We start from the raw sequence: 17,223 nt of genomic DNA, 5'->3' as shown, positions 1-17,223 counted from the left end.
TTTTTTTTTCAATAAACACCATGGCACATGATCTGCATGTGAGTGAACTGTGGATGCAGAACTGCAGGTGTGGAGGGTCAACTGTGGCACTTGAACACCTGCAGATTGTGAATTATCTGCAAATGGCCCTGGAACAATCCCCTGCAGAAACCGAAGGACAGTTGTATACACACATACACTGATTTAAGGAATCTACTGGGCATATCTAGTTACTGTAAACTAGGGGAAGGAATGTTGGTTATCACCAAAAGCCAAACTAACTATGCCTAATATTACAGTCATTACCTGCTTATCTAGTGTATCACGATTCACAAGGACTTAAACCACTTCTGTGACTATAAACCGGTGATGCCAAAGAGGTTGATCAGGTTCTACAAGTCATTTTACATCTTGAATTTTTCACAATGTTAGGTTTCCTTACAGTTCCCAAAGTCTAATACTACTTCAAAACTGGATTACTTCAAATTTACTCAGTTTCTTCCCAAGGCAAAGATTCAAAGATTTTCTTTAAGCGAACTCTATTTTAAAATTCAGAGTAAATGGAACAGAGCAGCTAAAAAAAAAAAAAAAATCACTTCCATTTAAACCCAAAGACGCAACTATAGCTTAACTCGAGGAGTATTTTCAGCAGTAGTTAATTGACCTGAGATGAAATACCAGAGCTTCTGGTCACATGCTTGATTTCAACAATGGTTTTGTAAGAGTTTCTCCAAGAGTTTTGTAGAACCACTTATTTGGGAATCTAAAACGGATGGTACTTTTTAAGTTTACACAGTTCTGACAGCTAGGAAAAGTTCTGGTCTCATTTAAAAAATAAAAAATACATGGCATCTCGTTTCAAGATGAAGAAATATTAGAAAAGCTGACTGGTCTGAAAACAGCATACATTTCAGGAAGCCTAACAAATGCTGGCTTCCAGGAAACATACAAAGGGGCTGAGGATGGGGAGTGCGAGAGAGAGCCTCGGGCTGGTAAATTTCCCAAAGCAACAGCTTAGGAAAGCATCAGAGGATAAATCAGTGCTGGCGTTCCTTCAAATCGGAGGAAGACATCTCTCAGGCGCATTCCACGTCGAGGCGCCAGGTCCTTGCCTCTGCATGCTGGCAACTAACTTCCACCTGCCCCTTGAGGAACTAACTTCCGTGTTAGGAAGCCATCTGTGACCTCTCTGAGGGCAATGACCTAGAAAGACACATCTATTCCTTCTCTCCCGTAGTCACTTACTTGAAAAACAATCCTGGTTATGAATTTCTTTTTGAGACTGAAAAATCATATGGAATCAATTCAGTCAGTTAAAATGCTCACATTGGTTATGCCGATCTTCAGATTACTTATTCTTTAAGATTTCAGACAGAAACCTAAAGGAGCCCAAACCTTTGAGTTCACTGTCCTGTGGAAAAGAGGACTCATTTTTGAAACTCTCAACTGTGATGTTATTGCTCTTAATTAGACATTACCGACAATTTTTATAAAAAAGTAAAGTGTACACAGTAGGACCAATCATTTAAAGATTTAGTGAAAAGAAAGAGAAACGAAGTGGACAAACACAAAAACAGTACCATTATTTTCTCATTAGGGGGCTACATCATATGGATAAGATCCAGTGCTAGCAAGAGAACAGCTATACGTTATTCACACTTACTTCCTCCCCACATGTCGAAATATCTGGTGTCTAATAGTTCTCCTGTCTTCCCTGAAAGAGATTGAATTCATAAGTAAATTATGCAATCGAAAAATACTCTGCACTGTATAAGACGAATGATCTTGTCCAATGATTGATGTGAATTCATTAGCAGAGAAAGAATTATTATGAGAAAGATTTAAAACCCCAACTGAATGCATCTAAGATTTTTTTTCTAAAACGGTAATTTTTGAGTAATTTTCCTCACTTATCTTATAAGCTGAAGACTATAGCCAACAGTTTACTACTGACTGCAGACCACTCAAATTTAAAGTTAGATATTTTTCATCTTTATCTTACCATCTTCCCGTATTTAAAAATTACTTCCCAATATATAAATCTTAAAAAAAAATGAATCCATGCTATTTTGTCATTAAAGCCATCTTTCAAAAATTTTTATATTTCAATCCCTTTTAAAATATATTTTCTTCTTTGCTATCAATTAAATAGACAAATATGAATAGAGCCCTTTGTACCTGAGAAAATGGAAAAAGTAGAAACATAAAAACGTGTCCCTTGCTGTACAAGTAAATGATACTTTCCTACACTATGAACTGAATGAGTGCCAGTGGTTTCTAATCACCCTGTACAGCTTTGCAGGGTTACTGTACCAGAAAGACAAGGCAAGTATGCAGTTGGGCCTCCCTTCATGGGTTCGTGTTTTTTAGATTTGATTTTGTAAGAACACTTGAGATGTTCAGGATTCGATGTTGAAAAATTACAAGTGATCCCTACTCGTCATTCGGCCCCACACCCCATCCAACAGTCCACCACCTTCTGTCATTCTACGTAGCTTCACTCATGTCAGTCTATCTTCATTTGATGTTGGGATTCTAAAATCTGCAGCAAGAATTCATCGATTTAATGTTAGATTGGTCTTATCCTGACAATCTCAGGGGAAGCTCTACACACTGCACAGCAAGCTGGATGCTTCCAAGAATGCATGCTATAAATACTGAGATGCTGAGCCTCCACCTATAGTTGGTGTTTGGGGGGTGAGGGGCAGGGCTTTAATGTCAAGTGAGACTTTCTGACTTGATCTCTTGATATTAGAGTGCATTTTACTCTGGGCCATGTAACTATCTACTGACTACATCCATAAGCTAAAATAATTATTCTTACCATTTACCAAGGCAACATTGATCCCTCTTCCAACATTATTCTTAACACCACTCATTAAACTGAAGGGGGAAAAGTCAAGACACATTTAGGATTAGATATTGCACATAAACATGCATCACAAGAATAAAGCTATCTACACCACCCCCCCAAAGTTGTGGATATTGTATATACATACAATTGTTTAGTACTGTATTGGAGATTGAAAGGTCTCTACTAAGTCAGAGAAAGACAATCTAATATTGAATAATTTTAAAGCAATGCCCTTAAATAAGAGATCACGAATAGAAATATACTTTAAAAAGTATTAGGGCTGAAATATTAGACTATTTCTTGCTGCTCTGCATCAAAATATGAAATAACATCTTAGAAAATCCTGGAAGTTCCCATCGTGGCTCAGCAGTAATGAACCTGACTAGCATCCATGAGGACGCAGGTTCGATCCCTGGCCTTGCTCAGTGGGTTAAGGATCCGGCGTTGCTGTGAGCTGTAGTGTAGGTAATAGATGTGGCTCGGATCTGGCATTGCTGTGGCTGTGGTATAGGCTGGCAGCTATAGCTCCTATTCGACCCCTAGCCTGGGAACCTCCATATGCCGCAAGTGTGGCCCTAAAAAGACAAAAAAAGAAAGGATCTGTACTGTACAATTTCACAAGTAATAAAATTTATACTTTAATATAAATTCCACCTAACCACTGATTTCCACAGAATGCGTTAGATGATTTTCAGGGAACTCATAGCTGTAGTTAACCTATAGTTGCAAGTGATGTGTGACACAAAACTTGGAAGATATTTCATTTAACGAGCAGGACAAAGTAAGAAAAACCAGAAACAGTGACCAATGAAGACTGAGGTTGGAACGGCATCTGTCTGTCAGGGATGTGAGTGATGTTTTTGCTGAACCATGTAATAAGCTTTCAAATACTAGAAGACGATTTCCTCAAGTTTTTGTGCTATTCCTAATACCTACAAATATAACATACTTTTTAATTATACTCTGGATAATTAACATTTTCTCCCTTGTTTGCTTTTTTTTTTTTTTTAATGGCTGCATCCATGGCACATGGAAGTTCCTGAGCCAGGAATTGAACCCAAGGCACAGCTGCGACCTACCCCACAGCTGCAGCAACCCCAGATCCTTTAACCCACTACGCCAGGCCAGGGATCGAACCCAAGCTGCCACCACAGTTGGATTCCTAAACCACTGTGCCACAGTGGGAACTCCTCACATTCTTAAGTCTAGACCTTGAGTCAGCAAAATTGTTCTGTAAGGAGCCAGATGGTAAATACCAAAAGCAACCACTATAAAATCTTTACGGAGATACACTCAAACACCCTGAAAATAAATCAAAAAGAAATTTTTTTTTTTTCGTCTTTTTGCCATTTCTTAGGCTGCTCCTGTGGCATATGGAGGTTCCCAGGCTAGGGGTCGAATTGGAGCTGTAGCCGCCAGCCTACGCCAGAGCCACAGCAACGGGGGATCCGAGCCACATCTGCGACCTACACCACAGCTCACAGCAATGCCAGATCCTTAACCCACTGAGCAAGGCCAGGGATCGAACCCTCAACCTCGTGGTTCCTAGTCAGATTCGTTAACTACTGCGCCATGACGGGAATTCCCCAAAAGAAATTCTTAAAAATGTTCATATAACTCATAGGCAGGCAGTAAAAAGAAAAAAGAAACAAAAAACAGAACAAAAAAATAATAAAATGGGCTTAAGCCCTAACATATAATAATTATAATAAATAGTTTAAACATACCAAATAAAGACAGCAATTGGCAGAGTGGATTAAATTACATGTTATCTACAAGAAACAAACAGAAACAACCAAAATGCCCATAAACCGATGAATGGATACAGAAAATGTGATATATCTATACAATGGAATATTATTTAGCTAAAAAAAAGGAATGGAGTACTGGATTTCCCTGGTAGGTTAAGGATCCAGTGTTGTCACTGCCGTGGCTCTGGTGGCTGCTGTGGCATGGATTCGATCTCTGACATGGGAACTTCCGCATGCCATAGGCATGGCCAAAAAAAAAAGGAATGAAGTACTTCTAGCGCTATATGTATGAACCTTGAAAACATTATGCTAAGGGAAGAAAGTGATCACAAGAAAATGACATATTACATAATATTATCTGTACAAAATGTCCCAAACAGGCAAATCTATAGAGGCAGAAAGTAAAACCAGCGGTTACTTAGGGCTGTCTGGGGGGGGGGGGGACAGAATAGAACAGGAGGGCAATGGCTAAAGGATGCAGCATTTCTTCTGCGGTATGATAATGTCCAAAAACTGACTGTGGTGATGGCTGCACATATCTGTGAATATTCTAAAAGCCGGGCTGTAAACTTTAAACGAGTGTACTGTAGGGCATATGTGAGTTAGAGCTCAACAAAGCTATTTAGACAAAAGAAAGCAGAAGTGGCTCTATGAACATCAATTAAAATAGACCTCTGAGCAAAGAAAAATACCAGAGACAGAGATGGGGCTCACATAATGATCCAAGGGTCGATCCAGCAAGGATATATAGCAATCCTAAATGTGTGTGCGCCAAGCCATCGAGGCACAAAATATGCGAGTCAAACCCAGATAGACCCGACAGAAGAAACAGACAAATCTACAATTACAGTTGGACATGTCTAACCCCTGTCTCAACAGCTGACAGACAAAATTACAAAGCATAAGAACTTAGCAGCAGCATTAACCAACCGGGTCTAAATGACATTTAAAGAAGATTCTACCAACAACAGCAGAATACACATTCTGGGAGAAAATAGTTACAAACCACATATCTGACAAGAGGACTCATAGCTAGAATATATTAAAAAAAGAACTCACAACACAGCAGTAAAAAAAAAAAACAAGCCATCCAATGAGAAAATGGACATGAGATATGAATAGATATTTCACTGAAAAGAATATACAGGTGGCAAAAAAAACAAAAAACAAAAAACAAAAAAACACTTTAAAAGTTTTTCATCATCCCTAGTCATCACACACCTATGAGACCAGCTAAAATAAAAAGTAGTGACAATACAAAATGCAGGCAAATACACAGAGAAACTGGATCTCTCATGCACTTGCTGGTGGGAATGTAATGGAGCAGTCACTCTGGAAGATGTTTGACAGTTTCCTGCAAAATTAAAGTGCTCTTACCATACAACCGAGAGTTTTGGGGGCATTCTATTACAGAGAAATAAAGGTGTATATCCGTTCAGAAATCTGTACATGATTGCTCACAGCAGCTCTATCAGTAACACCCAAAAACTGGAAACAGGGAAACTGGTTGGTTGACAATAGGTGATGGAAAAAACCTGGTATATCCAAAGCACAGAATATTACTCAGCAGTAAAGCAGAAGTAGATTATCAATATGCACCAATATCAGAGCATTATGCCGAGTACAAAAAATACAGCCTCAAATGGTTACACATCATATGATTCTGTTTATATCAAAATGTGAAAATGATAGCAGTGACATAAACAGATGAGTGGTGGCAGAGGTGACTATAAGGGAGTAGTATGAAAGGGATCTTTGATGGCATTTGGAGGTTCCCAGGCTAGGGGTCGAATCAGAGCTGTAGCCACTGGTCTACACTACAGCCACATCAACTCAGGATCTGAGTCGCATCTGTGACCTACACCACAGCTCACAGCAACGCCCCACTGTTTAACCCACTGAGAGAGGCCAGGGATCAGACCTTCGTCCTCATGGATACTAGACAGATCCGATTCCGTTTCCGTTTCCGCTGAGCCACGACGGGAACTCCTAAATCCGAATCTCAATTGCTGTATTGGTTACAAAGATCCACACGTGTGATAAAACAACATAGAACTAAACACTATACACACGCATTGTACTAACTGCCAACTTCTGTTCTGATAGCGTAACGTCACAAGATATAACCACAGGGAAAACTGAGTGAAGAGCTCATGGACCTCTCTGGACTACTGACAACTGCCTGCGATTTCTGCAACTATTTTAGAATAAAAAGTTAAAAAAAAAAAAACCCAAAACAAAACAAACCTCTAGTCTAACATCTATTAAAAAGGAAAAGCATAAAAATTTGATTTGTAAAAGGTTAGCAGCATTTAACTATTATCTATCCATATTGGTTACATATATGCCTTAGGGATTTAACCTGTCATTCTCTAAAATTTAAATGTAGTTAATAAAGCATAGACCTTTACTGTGTGTGGGCAAGATCAGTTCTGAAAGGGGGGAGAGAACCAGACAAGTCTGTTGCATAAAAGAGGGACGTTTCCAGATACATTTGCTCTGCTCTTTTTAGAAATACACTGTAGCCAGCTGTGATTAACCTGTAAGAGTAGTAACTGTCACGGTGTCTTCTCCAAGAGCAACCATTGGAGTCTGCTGCTGTGTCTATTAGAGAGAGCAGGGAAATAAAGGCAACAAAGCAGCACTATGACACAGGATCCCCACAAGAGGGCAGTAGCTTATCACGTTTTAAAAACTAGAATTCAGCGGGGGAAACCTACAGCTAGCAAATAATAAGCCATGATAGATTTTAAATGTATAAAGGTCACTCTTACTAACACAAGTAGAAGTACTTTCTTTTATCTTTCATGAATATGAAGGTTCCTCCACCACCACTCCACACCTCCAGGCAAAAAGCTAAAGAAAATGATTATATAATCTATAGATAGATTCTACATTTTTGAATATTTTGTTTCAAATATCCTCAACATGTTCTAGCCACTACATCTTAAAATGACTAGTTTAGAAAAGGGTTTAACAAACTACAGTCCATGGGTCAAATCTAGCCAGCACTCTGTTTTATCACTTAAAAGCTTAGAAGAGATTTTCTATTTTTAAATGACTATATTTTAGATGATTATGTAAGGATCTACATAATATCCTTCATTTTGCCTTTTGGCTTAAAAATACTATTTTGCTCCTCAATGTAGGGGAAAAAGAACCTCTCAAAACAGTCTTCCATACAACTTCTGTATCAAACATTAAATATTATAATAAAAGGTGAAGTATTATTCCTAAAATCAAACTTCATATAAATTGTAATCATATGATATAAATTATAGCTAAAATCAAAGCTATATCTTGAATATAAGTAAACTCTCTACAGGTTCTCTAATACAAAAGAGAAAAAGCTACAATTAGTGTACTGTGTGATACCTGATATTTGTATCTGGGATTTTCTATTTCTAACTAGAAGTTTGAAATCCATCTTTATCTTCATAATATATCTTGACTGCATCCGCTTGTCCTTAAGACCATGACTACAACCCTATCTTTTCATCTTCTGTCTGTATTGGGGTTTCTGAATCTCAGTCTATGATGACACTACAGACGTGGTAATTTGTGTGGAAGGGCTGTCCTGCAGGAGGTTTCAGAGCATCCTCAGCCTCTACAGAGTAGCACAGCTCTGGCATCCCAGATGACTCCAGACCTCGACAAGTATCCCCTGGGGGAGAAAATCCCCCCCACTGAGAAGCACTGATCTGGACTAGTTAGTAGTCTTCAAAATGAGTTTGCACATACTCTGAGCATGTATAAGGAAATACTAAATTTCTACTTACGTATTTTTAGTATACACGTACATATTTCAGTGAGAAGATATGCAAAACGAGTCTCCTGTAACTGTGTGCATGTGTGGGGTGAGGCGGGGGGGGGGCTGAGTGTGGGGAGATCAAAGAGCTATGGCAGGAACTGGTAATGGCCCTCCAGTTGCTCTACTCTCCTCCTCTCATCATTTTACACAGAAGTCAGATCACTTTTCTTCAGTGGAATCAAGTGATGACACGCTGGAGTTTGAAACCTACAACTTCTTGATGCACTCAGAGAAAGATCGCATCTCCTTACTTGCAGGCCTCTTAAGTTCCAATGGCCTAGCCCTCATTCACGGTGCTCCAGCTCTTTCCCATCTTAAGGCCTTTGAGCATGTTTTTCTTTGGGTCTGGAAGGGTCTTCCTTCTTATCCTTTAGTTCTCAGACTAAACATGACCATCTTGGAGAAACTATTCCTTGACCTACCTAAATCTCAGGTTGGACACATCAAGCACACCTCACTCGACCCATCAGTTTTTGTCACACCTTCTGCTCTGCACAGCAAGTGCCACAATTTGTAATTTTCACTTGCGTTTACTTCTATAATATCCATTTCTCTAATGGTCTATATGCTGCATGAGAGCAGGGACTGTGCTCAATAAACACTTGTTGAACATATGAGTGAAGTAAATGATGCTAAGAAATTCAGACTCTTTCTTCAAAGATTTTGTTGGAAAAACTTTCAATACAGAAATATAAAAAGTACTGGAGTGTAATTGTGCCTAGAGTTTCTCCACTAGGGATTCCTGGACAATTATTCAAGGACTAGATTTCAGGGCTTGAGGCATAACAATAAAATCCCACCAATTATTGAATCTCTCATGGGAATGGCAGAACCATTCCTGAAAAGGAGATGGATAGGTGGCCTGTCTCAATTTGATGGTGAAACAAACTGAAATACAAATTCTACATGACATGCCCACCTCACTAGAACCAAATTATCTGGCTCTGAGCCCATATTTATTTTATCAGGTAGCACAGTCTACATACAGATGCATGCTTCTCTTTCCTTTTAACCTATTGAATCTATGACTAGAGAACCTGTGAGTAAAGAATTTGATCTGATTTTCCTACACATGTCAAGGAGGGAGAGGTTTCTGAAGACAATCTATGACGGGATAGGCATTCTAAAAGAATTGTCTACTTATTATTCAGAATCAAATTTCTGGCCTCTTTAGCCAAACAAGGTGAAAAAGCGAAATGGAAACATTCCAAGGTAATAGGGAAGGTATTATTTAATGTAAAATCTACCAACTTCTAAAATCCAAGTCCCTTATTCTTTAATTCAGTAAAGCAAGACTATGACGAGAATTCAAGGACACTGAATCAACAACCGAGTATCATCAACATGAGGGAAAAGAAAGGGAGTGGGTTGGAAGCTTAAAGTTCACCTGGCTCAAGCCTTTAATTTTGTAAGTGTTATCCTAAGATGCTAAACAACCTACCCATACCTAACTGAAAAGGGGGCTAAGATAAAAACATAGAGCTTCTGTGTTAAAAATAAAAGACACACACAATGCTGGGAAAGACTGCCTAGTTTCCTCTACCTGGAAAATCACCTCACTATTCTATATAATTAATAGCACTTTCATTATTTTGCGTGAAGTTTAAATAAGCTCATATCTCCATTCTTTCATAAAAGCAACCAATCAAAAGTTGGGTTTGCGACTTCAGAGGCTGGAGCTTCGTGATCCAGTGGCAGCCCCCACTGGGGTGGGGGACTGAAAAGCCTTAAAGGTACACTTTGCAGAGCATCTCCATGTGGGAAACCATTCAGCTGCGTGGCGAGCAGTTCTGTGCCACAACAGGTTTGAGGTTATTACTGCTTTATTTCACACTTCAACAAGCACCTTTAGAACATGTACAATGAAAGATGTTGGTTTGTAAGATAAAAGCATTCATTATCTAAGGCAGTGCTGTCTACCTGACAAAAATAGCCCTGTTTGGACTTTCTGCGGCAATGCAAATGCTCTCTACCTGTGCTGCTCAGCTGGGTAGGAACAGCTATTTGTGGCTACTGAGCACTTGAAATGTGGCTGGTGTGACTGAGGAACTGAATCAATTCCTCAAACAGAATTAATCAATTCATCAACAGAATTAATCATTCTAACTGATTTAAATGAATTAACTTTTCTTCTCTTACTGAAGAATCGAAATTAAATAGCCACCTGTGTCTATGACTACCAGATGGCACCTAGAGAATTTACTCAAAGGAAATCTTTCATCTTTACATGAAGTCGTTTAGATGCTGGGCTCTTATGTCACTCTACTGTGAAATTTAAGAGCTTTAAGACTCCTTAAATGAGTAGGGAAAAACTGTATAATGGAAATGGAAATCACTTTTCTTTAGCAGAAGCGTGCCTGATACAGTTTCAAAAGATCCATTAAACTCAAGTTCAATTTGCTAAAATCTAATAGCACATTTTACACTTCCAAACTGATAAATACTTACACATTGTCCTCCAGGCAGATTTTGGGTCCCACCACATTGGCTGCTCCACTTGCCATTTTAAAAGCAAAATGCTTTTCAGGGCAAGCTTTTGAGATCCCACATTTATATCTGGGAGGTTTTGTAGCTTTGGGGAGAAAAAAATTTTTTAAGGAAACAACACTAATAGACTCTGTAATTAGTTTGTTTCATATCTCAAACCACAAGGGGCTTTTATGCAAGACACCAAGATACACATGTCTTAAAATACATGCTACGTTTTCTTTTCTTTTTTTTTTCCTGAGGGTTTCAAAGAATCTCAAAACAAAACAAAGGACAGAACCTCTTAGGAAACAAGCTAAATATTAACATAAGTGGAATAAGAAATATGATCTTCATGGGGTAAATATATTTAATCTAATGATTTTTAAGCTCATTTTAAAAATTTAGGATGGGGGCGGTTTTGAACTGTTACTCTGCATTTCCAGTCCATACATGCACAGCAAATGGACAGTAAAAAGCCTGATGCGTCAATGAACACCTGCTCATGTGCTAGTTCTTAATAGGAATTCTCCTTTTACGTACTTTCTGTACTTATAGTACTGAAGCTAAAAACCACTAATGGAACAAAATATTCATTATAAATAAATACCCAAACTATTGATGTGTCCCATCAAATAACACCCTTATAACTTTAAAGAATAACTTCTAAAATCAGTTTTGCTCACACTGAACCATATCCATTGTTTGAATACAAGTTCTCTATGTCTAAGATAAAACAGAAAAAAACATCTGCTAAATATCGACAGAAAATACTCACGACGTGCAGCTGTGTCCAATGCTGACCTTGCTGAGGAAAAAAAAAAGTCAGCTTTGTTAGAAGGAAGTAGGCTATTGGTAAATATCACTTTCAAACAATTATGAAGCTAAGGGGCCTATAAAAATGTGTTTGAATTATTTCTCAATATACAATAAAACATGAATATCACTTTAGAGGAAAAATGAGAAAGTAACTTTAGGTTACATAATTCACTTCAAACAATTATGCAGAGGAATTATGGAGGGTAGCATTTTATTATTGACAGACTGTTTTATTTTTACCTTTACATTTTGTTTTCGGTTTTATTTATTATAAATTTAAATCCCATTCAGAAAATTACTCTACCAGCTTAACTCTTTAAACATTTTTTTCAGCTGTTTTGAGATGTAGTTGACACAAAACATTGTGTACGTTTACGTGTACGGCATGTTGATTTCATACATTCATAAACTGCAAAATGACCACCACCATAGTGGCGTATATACAGTGGTTCAACACTACACACAAATGAATTAGCTACCCCCTCCATCCCATCACATAGTTACCGCTTCCTTTTTGCGGTGGGAAGATTTAAGATCTACTCTTGTAGCAACATCCGAGTATCTTATACAATAGTATTAGCCATCCACCATGTTGTACATGCAACCCCCAAACCTGTTATCTTCTAACTGGGAGTTTACATCTTTTGAGCAGTGTCTCCCCATTACCTCCACCCACTCCCCTCTCCCAGGAACCACCATTCTATTCTGCTTCTCTGAGTCTGTCCTTTTTAGATTCTACATGTAAGTGATATCATACAGTATTTCAAACTTCTCTTCAAATGACCTTAAAGATACACTTGGACTATTATGGGGTTTAAGTTTTTGGCTGCTGTATGGTGTTGTGCACATACGCATACACAGCCCAGGAGAATATGTACAAACCTATCTCAGAGGTTGGGCTAGGACATTTGGGGGGGTGGGACGAAGAGAAGAGGGACAGTGGTGATAGGGAGCTTTAATTTCCCTAATATAGAAATGTATTGCATGTAATTTTAAAAAATAAGGTCATTACTAAGACTTTTATCATTTATTAGCTGAAGGAAGCCAGAATTTTCTCATCGACTCTTCACCTGAATGCAGTGGATCTCAACCTGGCTATCTATGCTTAGAGCTTTTTAAAAGCAATACCATCTCATCTCAGCCAGGAGATTACAATTCGGATCATCAATAGTATTGCGGACAGCCATTTCCTGATTTGGCTAAGTATGCAGTGTCAAAAATGCTTGCCAGCTGTTTGACTATAAATAGTCAGTTTTTAGTTCTGTACTATTTTAGGTTACTGCGAATTTCCTGTAAAACCAGTATTGAAACTGGGTAAGAGAAGGTGAAAATAATATGCAAATGTTTAAAAAGTGGGCAGTGACTACGTTAATGAGGGTCATCAACCCTACAGAACAATCAGAATACTACGCACCCCTGATGTCACAGAGGCAACGTAGTAACATGGGAAAAGTTTAATGTGTGGAATAGAGTAGAAAACAAACTACCTGTAAGTACTAAAAATGTTCATAGATAAGGACAAAAAACTTGAAGAGAACAAAAATGATCAATTAGTAAATTAGGGTGCTGGGGCTCATTCTTTCTGTTTCCTTAATTCTATCATTTTCGCTTCATTATGTCATAAAAGGGAAACGTAATTCTAGAGGTCATCTGGTCCAATGCTCTCACTTTTGGAAATGAGAAAATAAAAGCCAGAAAGTGATCAGCAGCCAGCGACTGGCAGCTTGAAGACCAGAAAGTCTCTCTTCCACTCAGACCTAAACAAATACGTTATCATCAGGCTTAGGTGTTACGATGCTTGCACAGCAACACTGCTCAGGTCAGGAACACTGGTGCACCTGACTCGCGGTAGCTAGCTACAGGGAAGACAGCGGGGTCAGAAGAGGGGTAATGCAACAGCTCCTGCACACAGCGGGGCACTCTATCAAGTATTTCTGCATGTCGATTTCCTCAACACCTCTGTTTTAAAAAGAACAGATAGGACTGTTAGCTGAGAACAGAGAGGACACTGCTGAAGTCATCCAGGTAATTAAGGGTGGCAGATGGAACAAAGGTAGGTACTGTGGATTTGAAAGAAATAGGCTCAGAACAAACTAAGGAAAACATCACTGATGGGATTTTGGAATGGACCAGACGGAAGGGTGATGGAAAAGGGGGGAATCAAGTTTACTTCTCAGACGTCTGCCTTTAGAAGCATTCATTTACCTATTCACATAAGCCAAAGAACAAAAACACCACCTCTACCCTCAAATGCTTTCATCCAGCAAAGAGTGGGCTGGATGCTGGATTCTCTGCTGGACTTGCTAACTTAAAGGAATCATGGAGAAGATCCAGGTGGGAGTCTAGAGAGATCAGCTAGAACTGAGATCCGGGATGAAGATATAAAGTGGAAAAGCGGTAGATGGTGAGGCCCACACAAAGGGAGGATTTAAAGTGAGGAGAGAATCTTAGAGACATCCATCAGCTAACGCTTAGAAAAAGGAGGCAGAAGAAAAACCAGGGATGAGCCTCTAAAGTGCTCAAACTGGTTTGTAAAACAAGAGAGATAGAAATAAATAAATAAATGCTACCCAATTCAAAAACTTTACTGGGATATAATTTGGGGAAAACAATTTCTTAATCATCAGGCTTTTAAGTAAATAACATCACCACCATTTAATTTGTGTAGAAAAAGGGGAGAAGATGCCTAAAGGGAAAAAAAAAAACCTCTCACGAAAAACTTTTCAGATTAAAACTAATTTTATCCAATATCCATCAAAAGCAAAAGAAAGCCCTATCTGACCTCCAGTTCTGAGAATTTTAACACCCGCCAGCTAAACAGGTAAATTTTCATAAATAAAACAGGATGTTACCACATGCAGAATATGGGCACAACATGCAAACACAAAAATCCCTCCTTTTCTCCAACTTTCATTCCTCAAGAGACCTTGATAGCTTTAATTCTAACATCTTTCAATATATAGACAGCTTTTCACTTCTAGGAAAAATAATAAACATTTCTGATTTGGTTTTATCAGTAAATGTTTTTTCAATAACAGGCTAAAGAAATCCCAAAGAACTACATGTACTTTAGTTTTCAATGTCTCAAGTAATTTATGTATATACTATTTCAATGATTTAAATCTGAAAGGTAAAAATAGATCAACTCAATAGAACATTAAGTGCTTACTGCAATAATATATAAAAAAATTACTTGCAGTGGTTTCAGTACATTTACTAGTTGTTAAGTATCCATGTTGAAAATTAACACTATGTTAAAGCACAATCTTATCGAAGACTGGGAGACTGTACCCACACTGACATGCTGGTGTGACACTGCCTTCCTTGTATAAGACGTTGCCAATGAGAATCTGAGTAAAGGGTATGTATAGGCTCTCTCCATATTATTTCTTACAAATGTGAATCTATAAATTATCTTTTTTAAAAAAAAGCTTTGTTAAAAATTTGTTTTTTTTGGAATTCCCATGGTGGCTCCGTGGAAATGAATCCAACGAGTAACCATGAGGTTGGGGGTTCAGTCCCTGGCCTCACTCAGTGGGTTAAGGATCCAGCATTGCCATGAGCCTCGGTGTAGGTGACAGAAGTGGCTCAGATCCTGCGTTGCTGTGGCTATGGTGCAGGCTGGCAGCTACAGCTCTGATTCAACCCTAGCCTGGGAACCTCCATATGCTGCAAGTGAGGCTCCAAAAAGACAAAGCAAAACAAAACACCTGTTGTTGTTGTTGTTTTTTAATCACGTTAGTAATTTCAACTGCTAATTGCAGGCAAAATTTTGCATCTTTCCTTTCTAGAAATGTTTACCTTGTTTTTCTAAAATAGCAATGTAATCAACCTGACTGTAAATTTACAGAAAACTAACAAGTTGAAAAAAATGGAAAAATTCACTACCAGAAGAACTATAATTAATCTCAGTCCATCTAAGATACTGATTATGGAAACAATCTTAATGTCGAGTTAAACTTGCTACCCTTTGGCAAATTAAGTTAGATGGTAAATAAATGACAAAGACAACCATCTCCATCTTTGCTCAATTATTCTGAAATAAGAATTTAAAGTAACCATACAAATTAAATTTTCACCAATTCAATAGACTGGAATCCGATAAGGTTTTGTGGATACAGAGTATGACTTCAGTTATCGCAACAAAATAAACCAGCTGCCTTAAGAATGCCTAAATTAAATAGCCAAAACTCATATAGTCAAAACTTGAAAGTCCCTAACATTAGGGAAAAATCAAAATGAAAACTGAGACAATTCTTAGTTAAAGTAGCTCAGTATTTGTTCATAACTTATGACCAACGGCTTGTCAACTAATACAGCTTTAAATAAATCTCACTTTGAAAATACTCTTCCTCCCTACATACAAATCCTAAACCTCAATTACCTATATTGGTTTTCCATTCAATCAGCATTTACTATCTATGGGAGCTTGGGTGCTTGATGATCAGTGAGTCACCAAGATATTATTGGCCTCAACATTTGTTCTCCAGTAAGGGGAGCCAAGTACAGGAAAAAGAATGAAAGAAAAAAAAATTCTACAATGTAAGGCAGAATAAAATCAGTCCAAATTGAGATGTAAGTGCTAGACCTTAGAACTAACACTTCAGAAAAAGGAGCAGCATTCTAACAGGGACAAGGAGGAGGCTCCAGGGCAGTTTCTCCCAAGAAGATCTATGCAGTTTTGAAAAATGAGAAGGATTCACAGGAGAAGGGGAGATAAGAAAGATGTGAGGATGAGGAATCAGCCTGAGCAAAGGCCGAGGGAGGAAAGGGCAGGGCAGGGCAGGGCAGGGCAAGCAGGGCAGAGAGAGGCAGGGACAGGCGGGGACTCTGAGGGCCGTCCTAAGCTCAGACTGTACTCCCTAGCAGCAGGACATACTCAAGGTTCAAGGGTTTTAAGAGAATCTCGCTCTGGCAGTGGTGACAGAGGCAGGTATCAAAAATGAGAAGTAGAGGAGTACCTGCTGTGGTACAGTGGAAACGAATCCAATTAGGAACCATGAGGTTGCGGGTTCGATCCCTGGCCTTGCTCAGTGTGGTAGGGATCCAGCGTTGCCATGAGCTGTGGGGTAGGTTGCAGACGTGGCTCGGATCCTGTGTTGCTGTGGCTCTGGCGTAGGCCGGCAGCTACAGCTCCAGTTTGACCCCTAGCCTGGGAAGCTCCGTATGCCACAGGTGTGGCCCCAAAAAGAAAAAAAAAAAAAAAAAAAGATAAGAGGTAGACACAGGAACATTCCCACGATGTCCGAATAAACAATCCAGACTAGAGATGAAGATCCAACTATGCAACCACGACGGCCTCACCCAGCCTCTTCTCTGAGGACTCTGAGCCTTTGCCCAAAGAAATTTTCCCGTGTGTATGAAGGGTCCCCTTGCTTTCCTTCAAGGATCCTCCTCGTCTCGCCTGTTCAGTCTCCTCCCACTGATTTGTAATTCACTGACGCTTTGCCTGAGGCCTACAGACAAGTGAGTTTCCCCATTACTTCAAAAAAGAAAAATATGTTCAACTTGCTTCTGCCTCGAGCTACGAGCTACTATCCCAT

General features: G+C 38.9%; 1 protein-coding gene across 1 annotated transcript in view; it reads right to left on the bottom strand.

Annotated features, from left to right (window-relative positions):
* The window catches only part of FAM3C (FAM3 metabolism regulating signaling molecule C), a 42,973-nt gene that overhangs the window by 7,659 nt on the left and 18,091 nt on the right, over nt 1-17,223 (bottom strand). The window contains exons 4-7 of the mRNA XM_047763144.1: nt 11,640-11,669; nt 10,844-10,967; nt 2,804-2,862; nt 1,643-1,693 (exon numbers count right to left, since the gene is read on the bottom strand). Coding sequence (XP_047619100.1) covers nt 1,643-1,693; nt 2,804-2,862; nt 10,844-10,967; nt 11,640-11,669 — 264 coding nt within the window. The remainder of the gene's footprint in view (nt 1-1,642; nt 1,694-2,803; nt 2,863-10,843; nt 10,968-11,639; nt 11,670-17,223) is intronic.

The sequence above is a fragment of the Phacochoerus africanus genome, chromosome 16 (assembly GCF_016906955.1).
Source record: "Phacochoerus africanus isolate WHEZ1 chromosome 16, ROS_Pafr_v1, whole genome shotgun sequence".
NCBI lineage: Eukaryota > Metazoa > Chordata > Mammalia > Artiodactyla > Suidae > Phacochoerus > Phacochoerus africanus.
Note: the sequence above shows the minus strand (reverse complement) of the source record. Positions and strands in the feature narration are given on the sequence as shown.